Consider the following 19,227-nt stretch of genomic DNA (forward strand, 5'->3'; position numbering starts at 1 on the left):
GCCCGCTACTCTGTGCTACGCCCGTGCCCACCTTGCTCCCGGAGACCCGGTCCCTCTCGGGAGGGTAACAAGGGAGCCGTCCATAGTAATACTGCCTCAGAAACCCAAGGAGGGGTCGCTATGTGTTGGGTCAGACTCGACAGCACATAACAACAACATTGAAAGAGGAGGTTTGGAGTAGCAGAAGGAGGCTGAGTTTTGGAGTCAGATATGAGTTTGAATTCACCTCTTTCAGACTGTATGAGCCTGGGTGAGTCAGTGCCCCTGAGCTTCAGTCCTCTCTCATCTGTAAAATGGGAATATACTAGGTGTTCAACAAGTAGAAAACAATTATTACTGAAGAAGCTGTATCTTCAGCAAAGTGGTCAGTTATAATCCACTATTACTGCAATACAAGTAGTCCCTGGATTACCAACATCTGACTAATGGACATCTCATACTTGTCCTTTAATGTTATTAAATACTTGCCCTTACTTTGAAACTATGGAACCAACCTGTTTGAAACGAAAGAGCTCTGGTGGCGTAGTGCTTGAAGCATTTGGCTGATAACCAAAAGGTCACGGTTCAAATCCACCAATTGCTTGGTGGGAGAAAGATGAGTCAGTCTGCTTCTGTAAAGATTTACAGCCTTGGAAATCCTTTGGGGGCAGTTGTACTCTCTCTAAAGGTTTGCTGTGAGTCAGAATCAACTCCATGGCAGTGGATTTTATTCAAAACAAATCTTCATAGCAATCACCTTCACTTGCTGCATGTATAGCTTTTAAATCATTGAGAAGGCTTTGGGCTTTTCTCGCACTAAACCAAACCCATGGCCATTGAGTCAATTCTGACGCAGAGTAACCCTGTAGAGCAGAGTAGAACAGCAGGATTTCCAGGACTATAAATCTTTACGGAAGCAGACTGCCTCATCTTTCTCCCATGGACTGGCTGGTGGGTCAAACCACCAACCTTCTGGTTAGCAGTCAAATGCCTTACTCGTGCACCACCAGAGCTCCTTTTTCTTGCATTAAAGTTAAACTAAATTCCACTTAAAGACTTAAAGACACAGTTAGGAGCAAATCTCATTGGTAACTCAGGGACTGCCTGTATCAGAAAGGCACCTAGGGCAGCTGCTTTGACACACATCAAAATAACTGACATAGGCACATACTATCACACATGGGTTTTCCAGCATTTTCTGTACAAGAGGTTACACTTGATTTTAAAGATTAAAAAAGAGTAAACACATGAGGTCTTGCTCCTTTCATTAGCCAAGCTCTTTATATGTACTAGGTGTCACTGTGTCCCAGTTTCAGGCATTATCAGCACCAAATATGAGTCACTAAAGCTAAAACGAAGTTTGCACTCAGATCATGTCATTTTAAGAGTGAAATGTTGAATTCTTGCCAGGTCTAAGTTTGTAAATATCTTCCTCTCTCACTCCCTCTTTCCCTCTCTCTTCATTCATTCACTTATTCATTTTTTTTTTAAATTCACTCATGCCTCCCACAGGCCAGGAGTCAAATGTTTTTCCTATGAATAATGTGTTCAACTTTTCTTTTCCAGAAGCAAGTCTTAAATGATAATTTTGTTAAAATTTCAATGGCTTGGTAAAAGCTAATCAAGTAAGTATATGCCAGCTTGCTAGGAGGTTAGATTTTTAGTGTGGTGTTATTGCTAACAGTATGTAAGTATTAGAATCCAAAGAGAGTTTACATTAGAGTATGATTTGTTGAGACTTGATTTGTGTCCTAGCGTATGGTCTATTCTGGAACATGATCACGTGTAGTGGAGAGAAATAAGTACTGTTCTGATGCTGGATGGAATGTTCTAAATATGTCCATTTGCTGCTGTTGGCTATGGTTTTATTTAAGTTCTCAATGTCCTTAGTGATCTTATTAGATGTTCTGTCTATGCCTGAAAATGGTATGTTGAAGCCCCCTACCATTATTCTTTTGTATTAGTCAGTATTTGTTTCTTTATTTTAGTACATTGCTGTTAGGTAGATACATAATTATCTTCTTGCTGCACTGACCTTTTATCATTATATAATGTCTTGCTTTATCTCTTGTAATAGATTTTGATGTTAAGCCTGTTTTATCTGATATCAGAATGACCATCTCTGCTTTCTAAAAAAATTTTTTTTTAAAATTTTTAATTGGTTGCATGGAATATTTTTCTCCATCTTCTTATTTTTAGTCTGTGTCCTTATGTCTAAGGTGTATTTCTTGTAATAGATGATAAAAGGATGGATTATGTCTTTTAATCCATTCTGCCACTCTTGGCATTGGAGCATTTGGACCATTTATATTTAAGGTTATTACTGAAAATTAAGTGTCTACCTCACTCATTTTGCTATTTATTTTTGTAATGTTTTGTATCTTTTTTATTTATTCTGATTTTTCTGTTTTTGTTTGTTTTTGTTTGTATTTGGCTGCTTTCTTGTGATGAGTTTTTTCCTCCTTCTGAATACTCTTTTCTTGGTGATTATTTTTAGTGATTACCACATATATTCCATTACACACCTTACAATTTCAACAAATGTTTAACATATGAACAACAGTTAACATACAATCTTAACATAATAAATCTATTCCTATTCTCCTCCCTTTTCCATTTCTGTTGGTATGTCTCCATTAACATCAATATCCAACCCATATTCAATAGGTTTACTTTGTGCTCATTTCCTACAAACTTGATGTTGTATTATCTGGAGGATTTAATTACTGAGTTTATTCCCTGAAAGTATCATATACTTTGTTCTTGTGATTGTAGTGTTGTTGCATTTTTTAGAGATCTCTTTCTCTCTCTGTTACTATTTGTTTACCATGCATACATACAGATATTTATTTAAAACTCCTGCCTTTGCATTTGGAGTACTCTCTTGAGTAATACTTGCAAAGCTTGTCTGGTAGCAGCAAATTCCCAGAGCTTCTGTTTGTTAGGGAAGATCTTGATTTCCTTCTCATTTTTTAATGACAATTTTGTTGGGCAAAGAATTCTTGGCTGGCAATTGTTTTTGTTCAGTATTTTATATACATCACTCCATTGACTTCTGCCACCTAGATTTTCTGGAGAAAAGCCCGCATAGATTCTTGTGAAAGAAACTTGGTATATTTTATTGCATTTTTCTCTTGCTGCTTTCAGAATTCTCTCCTTGTCTTTTGTTTTCAACAATTTTATTAGAATATGGCACAGAGTTGATCTTTTTGTGTTTCTTCTAATTGAGGTTCATGTAGCTTCCTGTACTTGCAAGCTTGCTCCTCTATTTAAAAAAAAAACTCACTGCCATCGAGTCAGATCCAACTCATAGCAACCCTTCCAAGGAGTGGCTGGTGGGTTTGAACCACCAGTCTTCTGGTTAGCAGTCAAATGCCTTAGGTACTATGCCACTAAAGTGCCCTGGTCCTCTGTTTAGGTCTGGCAAAATCTCTCTGATTATCTCTTGGAAAATTGTTTCTGTGCCTTTATTTTTGTCTTGGTGCTCTGGGAATCCAATAATTCTAATGTTAGATTTCTTAACGGAATTCCACATTTCCTTTTGGGTTTGTTTACTTTTTTTCTTTACTCTTGTTTCTCTTGAGACTTGATTAGTTCAGTTATTTTGTTGATTTATTCTATCTTCTGTTTGTTTAATTCTATTTAGGGTGTTTCTCTTGCTTTTTGTAATTCACTTATTTTATTCTTTAGTTCCAGTAGCTCTCTCTCTCTCTCTCTCTTTAATTTAATGTCTTCAGTTTCCTTGTTGAGTCTCATATTTTGTCCCTCCATTTGTTTCTTGATCTCTGCTAGTTTGTTTTCTGTGTGCTTTTTGCTTTCTTTAAACATATTTAGCACTATAGTCTGAAAATTATCAATTCTTTGCATTAGTCTGGCCATCATAGAGAAACTTCCTTTTCTTTATATTTTGCTTTTGATTGATCCTTCTTCCCTTTTGACTGAGTGTATTTTACTATTTTCTGTTGTTGTTTTGTTGAACTTGGGCCATTTTGTTATCTTTTTTTTGGGGGGGGAGACTCTTTTTACTTTTGTTGTGGTGAAAACATACACAACAAGACATTTGCCAACATAACAACTCCCACATTTATATTCCACCACCATTAGCTTAAACTCAATGCCTCGCAAACAAAAGCTTCCCCTTCCCCTTCTCCCCCCCACCCCCAATAACCATTAATAATCTTTGGTATGTATATATATTTTATTCAACCTATCTAGGAATTTTCTCTCCCTCCCATTCCTGGTAACCAACAAAGAAAACTTCCTTCCATGTAGAAATCTTTCCTTGACTTTTTGTGATGATGGACTAATACAATATTTGTCCTTCTGTGATTGACTTATTTCATTCAGCATGATGTCCTTCAAGTTAATCCACTTTATGTGGTGTTTTGCAGATTCTACATTTTTCTTTAGTGTTGCATAGTATTCCATTGTGTCTATGTACCACAGTTTAGTTTTCCATTCCTCCATTGATGGGCATTGCAAAAAAGGATTTGGGGATGGCATCTTCTGGCCTCCTCTAACTTCACAAGAGGAAGATAGAATCATCATCAACAGCCCAAGGCTTATTCCTATGAGGCCAGACATGCTACCATCCTCCAGCCTTTTTACCAACTGTCGATCCCACAGCACTCACTACTTCTCTGCTGGGTTTAAAAATTCGTTGCAATGGCCACACAGAACTCATAGACAATACTCATGATTATGGGGGTTTATTAGGGGAGTAACAGGATACAGCTCAGGTCCAGAAATGCTCTGAGAATACAGTTCTTCAACCAGGAGAGTCTCCCCTCTGCTATGCCCTCAGGCACACCTCTCTGGCTCTTGGCCTCTTGGCCCAGCCTCTGCCCTACTCAGGCAAATATTACAAAGCTCTTTTGGCTCTGCTGTTAGGTACACCTAGGTGCACCTCACTCTGTCAGCTTTCTTACTCTGTGGACAGGTAAGCCTGCAGCTCTGTCTCGGGGCTCTTGGTTTCTCAGCTGGGTCTCTACCGGGTTGTCTCTGCCAAGGAGGTCCAATGCAAGGATCTCGGGTCCAAGGACGTGCTCCACTTTACCTCCAGCTCTTCTCTCTTATTTAGAAGTTCTGTAACTACACAGTATTTTCCCTCTTTTTGGTTTGTAGTTGTCCTCATTTGCCAATTGATGTCTCTGGTTTCCTGTTTATAATCTTGTAAGCTTATTTTACTTTGGATAGGTCCATAGCTGTGGTTTCTGGGTTATGTCATCTTGTGAATTAATGGTCGGTTGTTATTTGCTATTTTTGGTTTTCTGTTAAAGGACTTCATTCAGTATTTCTTTTAAGATTGGTCTGGTTTTAACAAATTTCCTTAGTTTCCGCTTATCTGTAATTCTCCTAATTTTACCATCATATTTGAGGGACAGTTTTGCTGGATATATAATTCTTGGTTGGAAAATTTTCTCTTTCAGGGTTTTATATATACTATCCCATTGCCTTTTCACTTGGCATAGTTTCTGCTGAGAAATCAGAGCTTATTCTTACTGGTTGTCCTTTTAAGTAACTTTTTGTTTTTGCTATGCTGCTTTCAGGATTGTTTCTTTGTCTTTGGTTTTGCTGAGTTTGATGATGATATACCTTGGTGATTTTCTTTTGGGGTCTATTCTGTTTGGGATTCATTGGACTTCCTGAATGGATATATTCTCATCTTTCATCATATCATGGAAGTTCTCCTCCAATGAATCTTGGACAATTTTCTCAGTGGTTTTATTTTTCTCTTCCTGTTCTGGAATTCCAATGACATGTAGGTTATTCCTTTTAATTGTATCCCACCTGAACCTTAGGCTTTCTTCATTTTGTTTTATTTTTTCTGATCCCTTTCCAAAGAAGTATTCAGGTATTTGTCTTCAATCTCATTAATTCTGTCTTCCATCTCATTAATTCTGTCTTCCATTGCATCGATTCTACTCCTTTGCCCTTCCAATGTGTTATCTATTTCTGACAATTTGTATTAATCATCTGGATTTCTATCTGTAGATTTAGAATCATTCCTAATTTTTCATTTATTTTGTCGTTTTGTTCTTGCATTTTCTTCCAAAATTCTTCTAGTGTTTTGTCTGTGTTTTCCTTGGTCTGTCTCTCAATCCTTTGAAGATACCTAAATCTAATTCTTTTGAATTCCTTTTCAGAGAGTTCCAATGCTGCTTCTTCCTCAGGTATGTGTTCTGGGCCTGTATCCTGCTCTCTTGTTTCTATCACTTTATCTTGCTTCTTTGTGTGGACTGTGATGGTCTGTTGTCTCTGAGACATTGTGGTGTTATTTTATTTAGATCTCTGATAACTGTTTGTGAAGAGCAGCCAAGGGTAAGTCAGGTCTTCTTGGTGGTTTATTTTAAATTTTGTATTCTGCTTTTTTGGTGGCTCAGTGGCCATGCATCTGGCTGGCAAAAAAAAGTGTGGGCCCTGCACCCAGCAGCTGCTCCATGGGAGAAAGATGTATCAGCCCACCTCAGCAAAGACTCACAGCACTGGGAGCACCACAGGCAGCTCCACTTAGCTCCATAGAGTGATCATAGGTCGGAATCCAACCAGCAGCAGTGTGTTTGGTATTTCCTCGCAGGAAAACAAGGTCCTTACCCCCTGTTGCAAAGAGCTAGTGATCACAACAGGTTGAAGAGAGAAAGCAAAAGGTTTATTGAGTATTGATACCCAAGGAGACAGTGAGAATAATTTCTCTAAAATGTCTGTCTTGCCGAGTTGGGAAATAATTAAGATTTTTAAGAGGAATGGGCTGATGAGATAGGAGGGTTTGGGGAATGCTGAGAATGTTTCCTTTTCATTATGAGACATGTTGTCATCTTAAGACCTCTCAGCTCTTCTCCTGGTCAGTGATACAAAGCCACCCTTTGTCAGGAGAAGTGTTCCTCAGGTTCCTCACACCTGCCTAGAAAGATTAACTCTACAAGCGGGGGGAGAGTATGGGAGTGGGTATCCCTAGGCCTCTCACTCTGCCAGGGATAACTCCATTTCTCCTTTATCTTGGTTCCTCCAAGGCTTGGTGTCTCCTTTCTCAGGGTCTTCTTATTGTAGGCTATGGTTCCTAGCTGAAACTAGTCATAGGAGAGAGTTAGTTATGCTTAAAATAATACATAATTAGAAATAGCAAATTTAAGAACTCAGTGCCCATAAAAAAGTTTGGCAATTCTATTTACTTGAAAGAAAGGGAAAAGGATGGAAAAATAGTGAGTTAGTCCCTATGAATCATGCCCACTTTAATCATTCCTGTTAGCCTGTGAAAGTTTTGGAGTTTTCAGTGAGGGGCCCTCTCAGTCTTCCATTTCAGCCTTCCACAGTCTCTTGAGAACCACTAGTTACATTTGTTAAGTGCCATTGAGTCATTTCCAATTCATAGTGATGCTTTGTACAATAGAACAAAACACTGCCTGGTTCTGTGTCATCTTCTCAAACCTTGCTCTGCTTGAGCCTATTGTTGCAACCACTGTGTCAATCCATCTTGTTGAGGGTCTTTGCTTTTTTGCTGACTCTCTACTTTGCTAAACATGATATCCTTTTCCAAGGATTGTTCCCTTCTGATAATGTGATCAAAGTACGTGAGATGACATCTGGCCATTCTCATTTCTAAGGAGCATTCTGGCTGTACTTCTTCCTAGACAGATTTGTTCATTCTTCTAGCAGTCCACAGTATTTTCAGTATTCTTTGCCAACACCACGATTGAAATGCATCAGTTCTTCTGAAGTCATCCTTATTAATTTTCCAGCTTTTGCATGCATATGAGGTGATTGAAAATATCATGGCTTGGGTCAGGTGCACCTTAGTCTTCAGAGTGACATCTTTGCTCTTCAATGTTTTATAGAGATCTTTTGGAGCAGATTTATCTAGAGCAATACACCATTAAATTTCTTGACTGCTGCTTCCATGGGTGTTAATTGTGGTTTCAAGTAAAATGAAATCCCTGACAACTTCAGTCTTTTGTCCATTTATTGTGATGCTGTTTATTGGTCCATTTCTGAGCATTTGTGTTTATTTTATGTTCAGGTGTAATTCATATTGAAGGCTGGAGTCTTTGATCTTCATCAGTAAGTGCTTCAAGTCATCTTCACTGTCAGCAAACAAGGTTGTGTTGTTTGCATATTGCAGGTTGTTAATGAGTCTTCCTCCAATTCTGATGCCACGTTCTTCTTCATATAGTCTGGTTTCTTGGATTATTTGCTCCACATACAGATTGAATAAGTATAGTGAAAGGATACAATCCTGACACACACCCTTCCTGATTTTAAACCATGTAGTATCCCCTTGTTCTGTTCAAATGACTGTCTCTTTGTCCATGCACAGATTCCTCATGAACACAACTAAGCATTTTGGAATTCACAGCCTTCTCAATGTTATCCATACTTTGTTATAATCTACACAGACAAATACCATTGCATAGTCAACTTTTATTCTTCCATGCTGATTCAGGAGTTCTGGATGCCTAATTTTTAAAATTTAATATGCATGCACAGGAGAAGGTGGGTTTAGCTGGTTGCACACTCTGATGTAAGCAGTAGGGTTCAGCTCTAATGTGGCAAAAGTGGGAGAGTTCTCTATATCTTTCCCTCACAGGAGCCCCTACATAGGCTCTGTGTTCCCTATGGGTTGTTTCCCTTTGTGCTGCCCTTCAGTCTGAAGTATTTCCCTCTCCCTGCTGCCCTTGCAGATCCTCCTGTTCCTAGTGCCTGTTCTTCTGGGCCTCAGCAAGATTCAACAGCACTCTCACAGTGCCATGGTTTCCATTCACCCTTTCTCAATTGTGCAACCTGGGAACTCCCATGGCTTAAAAAATTGGGCTACAGGTTCCTCAAATTAGCTCCCTTTCTGTTTTCTCTGTTTAGAGTATTACCTAGCCCCGTCTTAAAATGGCTGCAATGAGTGAGTACTCCCAATGTTAATGGGTAGGTTGTCCCAGTTTCTGTGCCTCCCATCCTTGCTTCTCCTCTCCTCTGCTTCTGGTCTCACCTGACTCTTCAACACCTCAGCTGCCCTCCAGAGTTCTGAGATCTCAGTCTGTGCTTGTTATTATGTGTTGTTCAGTGGGTTAGTTGCTGGGAGCATCCATTCACTGTACCATCTTGTTCTGCCCTGCAACCTCCCCCCCCCCCAGCCCACATTAGAATATGAAGTAGTTCTGTGTCTTACACAAGGACAAAATGATTTGAACTGTGTATGAATAAATCATAGTATTTTTATTTTTTTCAAACATTATTTTCAGATTGCGTAATACTGGAGTCAAACTTATTTGTAAAGTATTCCTGAATGTTTTATCATGACTGAACATAATGTCCTTGGCAGACTGAATGTTTGAGTTTCTTATCCAGCAAAATTTTCAAAATAGGAAATATTTTATAAACTAGAGAAATAATAATTTCTCTCAAGACCAGATAATTTTAAGTAGTTCAGAGAAGGCTCTGTAGTCAGACTGGGTTCTGATCTTAATCTTTCTACCTTTAACAGTTTTGTTAACTTGGACAAGTTAAATTCAGTTTCCTCATTTGTAAAATGGGGCTCATTAATAATCCTAATATCAAACAGTTATTGTGAGGCTTTCAGGAGATTAGATAAAGTATTTAGCACAATGTCTGGCTCTAAATAAAAGCTTAATAAATGTTTGCCTCTGTTGCTGTTATTGCTGGCCAATACAGTTAATCTTATTAAACGAGACATGGTTTTGACATAGCTAAACTAAGACTGACTCATATGGTATAGCCAAAATGTTAGTTTTTTTCAAATACCAATAAATAGGCTTTAAAATGTGGTTGGCTTCCTGCTAAGGTCAATTTTAAGGTGAATTTGAGTAACAAAAATAACTAGTTCTGATGTCTTAGTCTAGATAGTCAGAATAAGACCCTTGTTTGAGAGGTTACTTGTGTAGTTTGTCAGTAATCACAAGTGATATCACACTTCTATTTCTGAAGATCAAGTGGTGGTGTTCATTGTTGAGCTAACAGATTGGTGGGCAACATTAAAACAAAGCATTTTTATCTATAAGTGCTTCTTGTTGCATTTAGTTACCTGAAGAAGATGTCTATGTGTTTAGACAAATCTAGATAAATTTGTTGAGTTTGCCCAGGGTTATGAAGAGAAGATGATTCTTATTGATTTAATACAAAAATATATGTCAGATGTCTATTCTGGCTCAGGCCCTGTTGAGCAAAAATGCAAACAGGACAGACACACACAGTTTCTAGTGGAAATTATCATTATATTGAATTAGTATGCTCAATTAGATCTATTTTTGGTGATAAGAACTGAACAGTAATAAAGTTTGAGTAATTTATAATTTTTTTAGAAAAAAAAAAGCTTTCAATTTTGCCTTTCTTAAATATTTACAGTGCTTTATGCAAAGAATAATTGTTTACAAGATGTTTCTACATAATAATATCAGGTGGGAAAGTGCCTTTACAGTGCTTCACTGTTCATTGCTTATAGGATTTAGAGTTTAGAATATTTTATACTCTCTTGCATTCCAGAGGCTTAATACATTAAAAATTCTTTCATTTAAATTGGATCTATTTCTGAAAAAGACCTTCTGTTTTCTTTATAAGCTTCATACTTTCTTTTTTTAAAAATTCTGACCTCAGATCTTTCTTATTTTTCTTTCTGTATGTAGGGAGCGCTTGAGGAAGATGTGAGCCACAAAATACCATTTTGATTTGGAGGTTTCAGTGACTTAGTAACTTCCAACTCTTGTCAAACTGTGTTAGAAGCACCTATCCAGCTTTACAAGCATAATGTTTAGTCTACTTGATGGAACAAACTTATTAAACAAAAATGGATCTACTTCTTCACTATGAAAGTTCATTATATTGTCTACTACCAATCAATATTTTGTTCTCATGGTTGGTTACCATAAGCCTATAAGCAGTTGGATGTAATTAAATTGCATGTCTTTGAGAATATTCTGTCATGCCATCTTTTTGCTCTTTTAGATGGACTTTACAGGCTCCATCACTTAAAATGAGTGAAACTGAAACTCTTTTTCCTTTCTCAACCTACAATTAGAGCCAAAAATTGTGGTTTGTAAATGCCATTCAGTTGACAGGTTACATCAGAGAACTCCAAGGAGTTTTGAAATATATAAAGTTTAGGCAGGTATGACTAGGGCCTAAGAATATGTATTTTAGAAGGACTCTCAGCTTATTCTGATGCAACTTTGGGAACCATCATGTCTTTTAGGATGTCACTGCATTCTGCCATCTCTTCTTTAGGGTGATGTCTACCAGGATCTCTAGTCTTGATCACTTGAAGAGCCCCCTAGTTGGACTTTCTGACTCAGATATTTCCCCCACTTCCTTCAGGGAAAAGTGTATGCTTATAAACATGGGGCATACGTTCCTCATGATCAGACCCTGTCCATTCTGTCTAGCTACTCACCCAGTTGCACTGAAACCTATCCATCATGGGTGACTCTACTAGTATTTGAAATACTGGTGGCATGCTTCCAATGTCACAGCAATACACAAACCACAATAGTATGACTACCAGTCATCACTCATCCACTTGCATCCTTTATTCCAGCTAGATCATATGAATATCTGTTCCCTAAGTGTACATGTTGTTTGCTTTGTCTAGAATATAATTTCTTTATCTTCACATGCGTGGTATCTACTAATTGTCAAGACTAAAGTAACAGTATCACACCCTCTAGGTAGCCTGCCTTATGTTCTGCTGATTGAAGTTCTGTGCTTCCATGACTCTTAGTGTATCAGAATTGCACTCTAATATGAATTTTCTTTAATAGTTCTCCCACTGAGCTATGAGCATTTGACAGCAAAGGCTGCATTTCTGTTTTCTTAGCACTTAGTATAATGCTTGGCACATTAAATATGTGTGTTGAATGAATGAATGAATGGGTAATGTCAATCACAAGCACTTTCTATCACTGCAAATAGGGCTTGTTGTTGTTATTGTTGTTGTGTGCTGTCGAGTTGGCCCGACTCATAATGACCCCTCCTTGGGTTTCTGAGGCAGTATCACTATGGAAGTAGATCGCCCAACCTTTCTTCTGAAGAGTAGCTGGTGGGTTTGAACCGCCAGCCTTCTGGTTAGCAGTCAAGTGCCTTAGGCACTATGCCACCAGAGCTCCCCAAATAGGGCTTAATGATACTAAAATGGACATTCATATCAAATGGGAATGGGTATACAATTTTACTGGTAGTATGCTATAAACTTTGTTCTATTCTGCTCATGGAAATATTAGTTCTTTAAAAATATTATGGAAAATTAACCAAAGTATATCTTAGCCTGTTGGTCAGGAGCCTTAAAGGACAATGATATTTTATATTTGATTACCTGGAAAGCTCCAAATATCTAACATGTTAAATTTGGTTCAGTTAAATGGGCAAGAGTGTGCAAAACCTTAAGTTATATTGAGTTGTGCTGTGATGAGTCTTTGGATATATTTATCTGAGAAAAAAAAACCTAAAAAACTTCTGAAGGTAAAGCAAGGGTAAGGCACTTATCTTGCCTGGAAAGGAAATGGCTGTTTGTTCTAAGCTAGTGCTGTATAATGTAGCTATACTCTATGTGGACAGAATGTACTGTTCAAAAGCCCATGCCAACTGAAACAGAAGAGAGGCCGTGCGTGTTTAGATCTGTGTGGAGATGATATTGTTTAGAAAGTCTCATTTGGTGATATCTCAGGTCCCTGCTTGACATTTTTATCTTCTGGCTTTCAATATTTAAACAATAATTTTGATGGAGATGAATCAGATGATCAAATTTGTGTATAACCAAAGCTTGAAGGCACAGCAAACATGACAGATAACGGAAATTTCAAATAAAGATTTTTTTGGCTATGGATCAAACCACTTATACAATATTTAATTTACATAAGTATATATTCTTGTAAATAAACTTAAAAATTAGTTTCGCAGTAGGGTAATAGTGACTTAGATTATCCAGGCTCAAATGAAAAAGAGTGAGGAGTATTAATTGAATCATTAGTGTGAAGTGTGAATCTCAAATTCAGTATGAATCATTAGTGTGAAGTGAGAGGAAGTAGGATGGTAAACTCATGTCCATTTAATCTCAATGTGGTAACTGGTTTTGTGAACTATCACCACCATACTGAGATTATTTGATTACTAATTATTATGGGCAAGACACTTACCCTTGCCTTTCTCATTGTTCAAAACCCACTACCACTGAGTCAATTCTGACTCATAGTGACCCTGTAGGACAGAGGTGAACCGTCCCATAGGGTTTCCAAGGCTGTGAATCCTTATGGACGCAGGTTGTCTCTTTTTTTCCCCATGGAGTGGCTGGTGAGTTCAAACTGCTGATCTTCTGATTAGCAGCTATATGCCTTAACCACCGCACCTCCAGAGCTCCTTTTTCCCATTGTTAAATTGGGATTAATATTAACTAACTCAGAGGAATATTATAAGTATAAAATGAAAAAATGCATATAGAAAGAATTAAATAAGTATTAGCTATTGACTCTTTCAACCTTTATTTAAAAAAAAAATTAATACAACATTAAACTGCTTTAACAGAGATAGAGTATCTAGGCCAAGTAAAGCAAAAGCCGTAAAGAGCAATTGACAAACCAATTCATTGTAAAGTCTTCGAGGGCAATGATTGTATCTAACATATTTTTCATGGCCTAACACAGTGCCCAGCACATCTTTGGTTCTGAAAAATATGTATTAAGAAAATAAACTTGTTTGGAATATTATTGTTTGGGGGAGGCAATTTTTCAGAGATAAAGTGATATTTTAGATTGACTCCAGAGGAAGGCAACCTAACTAAGGTAAAAAGAGGTCTGGAAATTATTATATGAATATTAATTAAAATAATTGAATATATATAAATAGAGTCTGGGAAAAGAGGAAATTCATATATCAAAACAATTAAACAAAAGAGTGATGTGTATTGCTAACTTCCCTGAGAGCACAAGATATTAGGAAGCAGATGAGGAGGCAGATGAGGGTAGTGACTAAAGGAAGATCATGCTTTCCTCTCGCAGTAACTCAGTACCCACTGCCGTGGAGTTGGATCCTACTCATAGCGACCCCTCCTTGGGTTTCCAAGGTGGTGTCACTTACGGAAGTAGATCGCCCAACCTTCCTTCCGAGGAGTGGCTGGAGGGTAGTAAGGCTATTAAATGTGAGGGCTCAGGAATCTTATCTTAATTTTTATTTTTTCTATTTCTACCACTACATTCCCCTGGAAACATTATTTAACCCAAACTTCAGCTTCCTTGTCATATGTAAATGAGCATATTCATAAGAAACCTACTTCTAGGGGTGTTGTGAAGAAAAAAAAAATGATACATGTGAGGTGCTTCTCTATCACTGGAAAAAAGTGCTAAAAAATATGTTAATTACCCCCTTCTCTTGTTCCACCACTAGAAGGTGCTGAAGAACCTTTTGGAAGAATTCAACAGCATTTGAGCTGAACAAAAGATAGGGTGTCAACATTTTTGTTTTTTTTTTTAATTTGTCACTACTAAATGTGTTAAGTGGTTCCAGGAGAATAATGTGTGAATATAAGAAATGAAATCATAACCATGTTAAAACTTGATTCTGAATAGTAGGAGAGGGTTGGGCAATCTACTTCCATAGTGATACTGCCTTGGAAACCCAAGGAGGGGTCGCTATGAGTTGGGATTGACTTGATTGCAGTGAGTTTGGTTTTTGGTATAAAGTATGCAAAATTGCTTTAAGGGTGAGATGGGAGCTCCCAGCACCCTTTCAGTACCTCTCCCTCTTAGCAATCCAGTCTCCTGGTAACCAGGATTCTCTATGGCCCCATGGCAGTCTGTAAAATTTTATTTATTGTATGTTTCACTCTGCAGGGAGATTCTTTGTCTTCTTGGGATGGAGACAATTACATTTCTCTACTGGAATATCAGGGAGCCCTGGTGTCTCAGCAGTTAAGTCCTTGGCTGCTAACTGAAAGGTTGGTGGTTTGAACTTATCCAGTGACTCTGTGGGAGAAAAACTTTGATGCTCTGCTCCTGTAAAGATTAGAGCCAAGAAAATCCAATAGGGTAGTTTTGTTCTGTCACATGTAGTTGCTGTGAGTTGGAATTGACTCAATAGCACCCAACAACATTGGAATATAATTTTAAGAAAAGTTTGATATTGTTACAGGTACCAGGGAGTTATATACTAACACGTTCATATTTAATAAACCAAAAAAACCAAAACCCAATCAGTTGCTGTTGAGTCGATTCTGACACGTGGTGACCCTGTGTGTTGCAATGTAGAACTTAGCCCCAGCGGATCTTTCAAGGCTGTGACCTTTTGGAAGCACATGACTTTGCCTTTCTTCCAAGGGGCCTCTGGGTAGGTGTGAACTGCTAAACTTTTAGTTAGTATTAAATGCTTAACCATGTTTGCCACCCAGGGGCTTATTATCTAATAAAGCTTAATTAATTCACATTCCAATATGACTTTTTAATCCATAGGAAAGTATTTCTAATTTTGAAATTTTAGACACTTAGGATAGCAGAAGAAATATTTTGGGGCAAGAGTTACCTTACTGGACTTAAACAAGTCATATTATTAAGTCAAAATAACTCTCATTTTTTGCTGCCAGATTAATTATAACCAAATAAGGGACAGTTGACTCTTAGATAATAAATGTAAAAAAAAAAAAAAACCTAAAAAACCAAACCCACTGTCATTGAGTTGATTCTGACTCATAGTGACCCCATTGTGTTTCCAAGGCTGTACATCTTTATGTAAGTAGATTGCCTCATCTTCCTCCTGCAGAGAAGCTGTTGGTTTGAACTGCCAACCTTCTGGTTAGCAGCCAAATGCCTAATGCACTGTACCACCAGAGTTCCTTAAGATGCCAAATAGGTCATTTAAAAAAATGAATAGAAATTTGTTACAATTCCTACATTTCTTCCATATATACCTGGAAACAAAAAAGATCCCAGTTGGAATCTACACGTGAATTTAAAATGGACACAAAACCCATACATTTGGTTAAGACAGGAATGACCACCATCCCACTTCACCCTTTTAGTAATAGCCATCACGATTCTAATGACCAGCTGTTATTAAAAAATGAATGTGAGTTGAACTGTTTTCCAGATCTCCTCTCTGCAAAGTTACCTGCCCAGTATAAAGATCAACTTTGTCATCATTAGCTATGAGTGTGTTTAGATGGTTAGATAAATACATTTATGCAATGTTTGCTAAACATCCACCATCATAAGATTTACTTGAGTCTTTGGCTAACAAATAAATTCCCCTTCATGGACAGTTTGACTCATGAAGTCTGTGGTAGTGCCCAGGAATCAGGATCTTTAAAAAACCATCTAAGTGAGTCTTAAGGTCGTCTATGTCTGGGATGTATGGGAAATCAAATGTTTAAGAAATCCTTTTTGGCATGTGATTCACTTTGAACTGGCAAAGCACATGTGTTAGATGATCCTGGTCAACCCCCTAACTGGGCCAGCCTGTAGGAAAAATTCATTCTCTCAGCCCTTTTGTTAGTCTTCTGATATGAGAGTCCACTCAAGCACCCATATCTGTTGCTCCTGTTTGGAGTATTCTCACCTGTCCTAAAGTTGTTCTTGAGTTATGAGCTTAAACTTTTGTTGAACCTTATTGAGGAAGAATACAGAGTTAAGGCATAGTTAGAATAAGGGCTTAACCTCTTAGCAGTCCTGTAGACCTGGGCTTGAATGCTGATTCTCTTAGCTGTGTGACTATGGCTAAATCACTTAACCTCCCTCAGTTTCTATTTGCTCATCTTTAAAATATGAATAGGTTCTTTACATCAATTATCTGCCTTCATCTTCCATGCAGCAGTATGAGATAATTATACCTTTCTGCTATTAACCCCATTATATAACTGAGAAAACTGAGACATTGAGATGTAAATAACCTGCCCAAGTTTTCACAGCTAATAGGTGACAAACTCCTACTTAAGACTGTGGAAAGGATTACATTATAAATCCTTATATCTATCTGTGTATTTTCTATAATTTCTGAAGGACATCTAGCATAAATTTTGGGATTGGCTAATAGAGTGAACATAGTAAATAGAACCTCTGTAATGAAGAGTTTCCAGCGGTTATAATAGAGTGTCACCAATAAAGCTAAGCAAACAAGCATGGCTTATTTCCGAGAGAAACAGTCAGTAGCTTGTTGTTGTTATGTGCCGTCGAATCGGACCTCCTTGGATTTCCGAGGCGGTATCACTACGGAAGTAGATTGCCCAACCTTCCTTCCGAGGAGTGCCTGGTGGGTTTGAACCGCCAGCCTTCTGGTTAGCAGTCAAATGCCTTAGGCACTATGTTACCAGAGCTCCCACAGTCAGTAGCAACAGGGGTATATTCTCTGAAGATCCATTTGGCTCAATGATTGAAGTAGAAATGATGTCTTGGAAAGAATCTGAGTCACTTCTACTTGGCTAAATATTTTCCAATATCAGTATATTGCTTTGAGAATGACAAAACTACAAACTACAAGACAGTTGCTGGATCCAAAAGAAGAGGCCCTTCACAAGCCTGGGTTAGTCACCAGCTTTAGGATAGTACTGACCTGGCAAGGTGCTAGCTCATGATTCAGTCCCTGTATAGCTGCATGAATGAAATCTGATCAAAGTTTCTCAAGAAATCCTTTAATAAGATAAATCAGTAGCTATGATTCAGCCTGAAAGTGCAGAACAACCCATTTAAGAAACAAGAAAATCTCACTTACTTTGAATCTCCACAGCCCTCCAATATCTTCAGTCCTCTCAAAGCAAGTGGGCTCAAGTCCCTCATCCACACAGCACTTAAGAGATATCAGGCCACTGACCCCAGCTCCAATCACTGCCACCTTCTTTGCCATGATCTCCTATCAAGGAGTTGATCAATCAATGCTGTATAAATGGGAAAAAGGGTAAAAAAAAATCCTATGGTCTGACCAGGAAAGTGGATTTAAACACTGTAGCAATAGTAATTTATAAGCAGCACTAATTGAAGAAAATGCATTACTAGTCAAATCCCAGTCTTCTTCCCCTTGAGAGTTCTTCTTTCATAGACTTTGCTTCAAACCTTGTTTACAACATCTTGGTTTAGCATTTAAAAGCAACCCATTTAATAAAAACAACTTATTCAATAACATTGCACTAGAGATGTGAGCCAAGTCTCCAGTTACATTTTTTCCAGTGCTGCGCTTGTCATTTTCAGCTTGCATCCCCAGCTATCATCCTTACCTTTGTTTTTTGCCTTTTGGCACTGTCCCCTTGACAGAATAGTTTTCTCAGGTCGATCTGTTGTGTGCTGGGAGGTGCTCAGAAGCACTTTAAGAGTGGGAGGAGGCTGTAAGAAGTAAGAAGAGCTTTGCACTCCTCCTTCCGCATTCTGAAACTCCAAGGAGTTTGTTAGGACTCTGGAAATTAAGCAAGAAGTTCCTATTTCTGAGGCCAAGGGTAATGTTGGAATGTCTTTACTGTAATAATATTATACACTTACACACAGATGGTTAAAAAATCTCTGTAATGGATGTAACAAATAACAAATATACATTAGAAAATTAGCAAATATGGATAAATAAAAAGAAGTTAAAATTACCCCTAAACTCAGCATCCAGAGATAACTGTGACCATCGATGATATTTTGGTGCATTATTTTAGATATGTATATATATATATGCACACATATACCACATATACAGAAATGGAATCATACTTAAGTATAATTGCTTTCTTGTTTTTTCCATTTTCCTGGTATATTAATACCTTTATTTCTATAGCAGCATTTTTAATGGTTATGTGAATTCTGTCTAGAATTCTGTCATCTACCTAACAAATACTCATTTCTATGTGCTAGGCCTTATTCCTTGGGGGGCTCAAGCAGTTTGCACTTGACCACTGACCTAAAGGTGGGTGGTTCAGACCCACCCAGCAACACGGTGGAAGAAAGACCTGATGATCTGCTTCCATAAAGATTATAACCAAGAAAATTCTGTGGAGCAGTTCTACTCTGTAACACATAGGGTCACTATGAGTTGGGTTCAGCTCGATAGCAGTGGGTTCGGTTTGGGTTTTGGAGGCAATATTCTGACATATTGCTGTGCCTCAATGAATGAGATAGATTGCTTTCCTTTTCTCATGGAATTTACATCTTTGTTCTGGACTGGCTTTTTTAAACTTGAGCATTTATGGATCCTGGCATTACCTATTCTTAGACTTCTCACCCTGCCCAGACCCATATTTTATCTTGATCTTTCTGCTTGTGTGAATGTTGGCTCGATGAACCTAACGTGAATTCTAAGCTTTAT

General features: G+C 37.9%; 1 protein-coding gene across 1 annotated transcript in view; it reads right to left on the bottom strand.

The window, feature by feature from the left end:
* The window catches only part of FMO2 (flavin containing dimethylaniline monoxygenase 2), a 56,010-nt gene extending 38,217 nt beyond the window's left edge, over window positions 1–17,793 (bottom strand). Inside the window, exon 1 of the mRNA XM_007937697.2 lies at window positions 17,662–17,793. Coding sequence (XP_007935888.1) covers window positions 17,662–17,793 — 132 coding nt within the window. The remainder of the gene's footprint in view (window positions 1–17,661) is intronic.
* Between the last annotated feature and the right edge of the window lie 1,434 nt (window positions 17,794–19,227).

Source organism: Orycteropus afer, unplaced genomic scaffold, assembly GCF_000298275.1.
Source record: "Orycteropus afer afer isolate SDZICR_OR568_19922 unplaced genomic scaffold, OryAfe1.0 scaffold00044, whole genome shotgun sequence".
Taxonomy (NCBI): Eukaryota; Metazoa; Chordata; class Mammalia; order Tubulidentata; family Orycteropodidae; genus Orycteropus; species Orycteropus afer.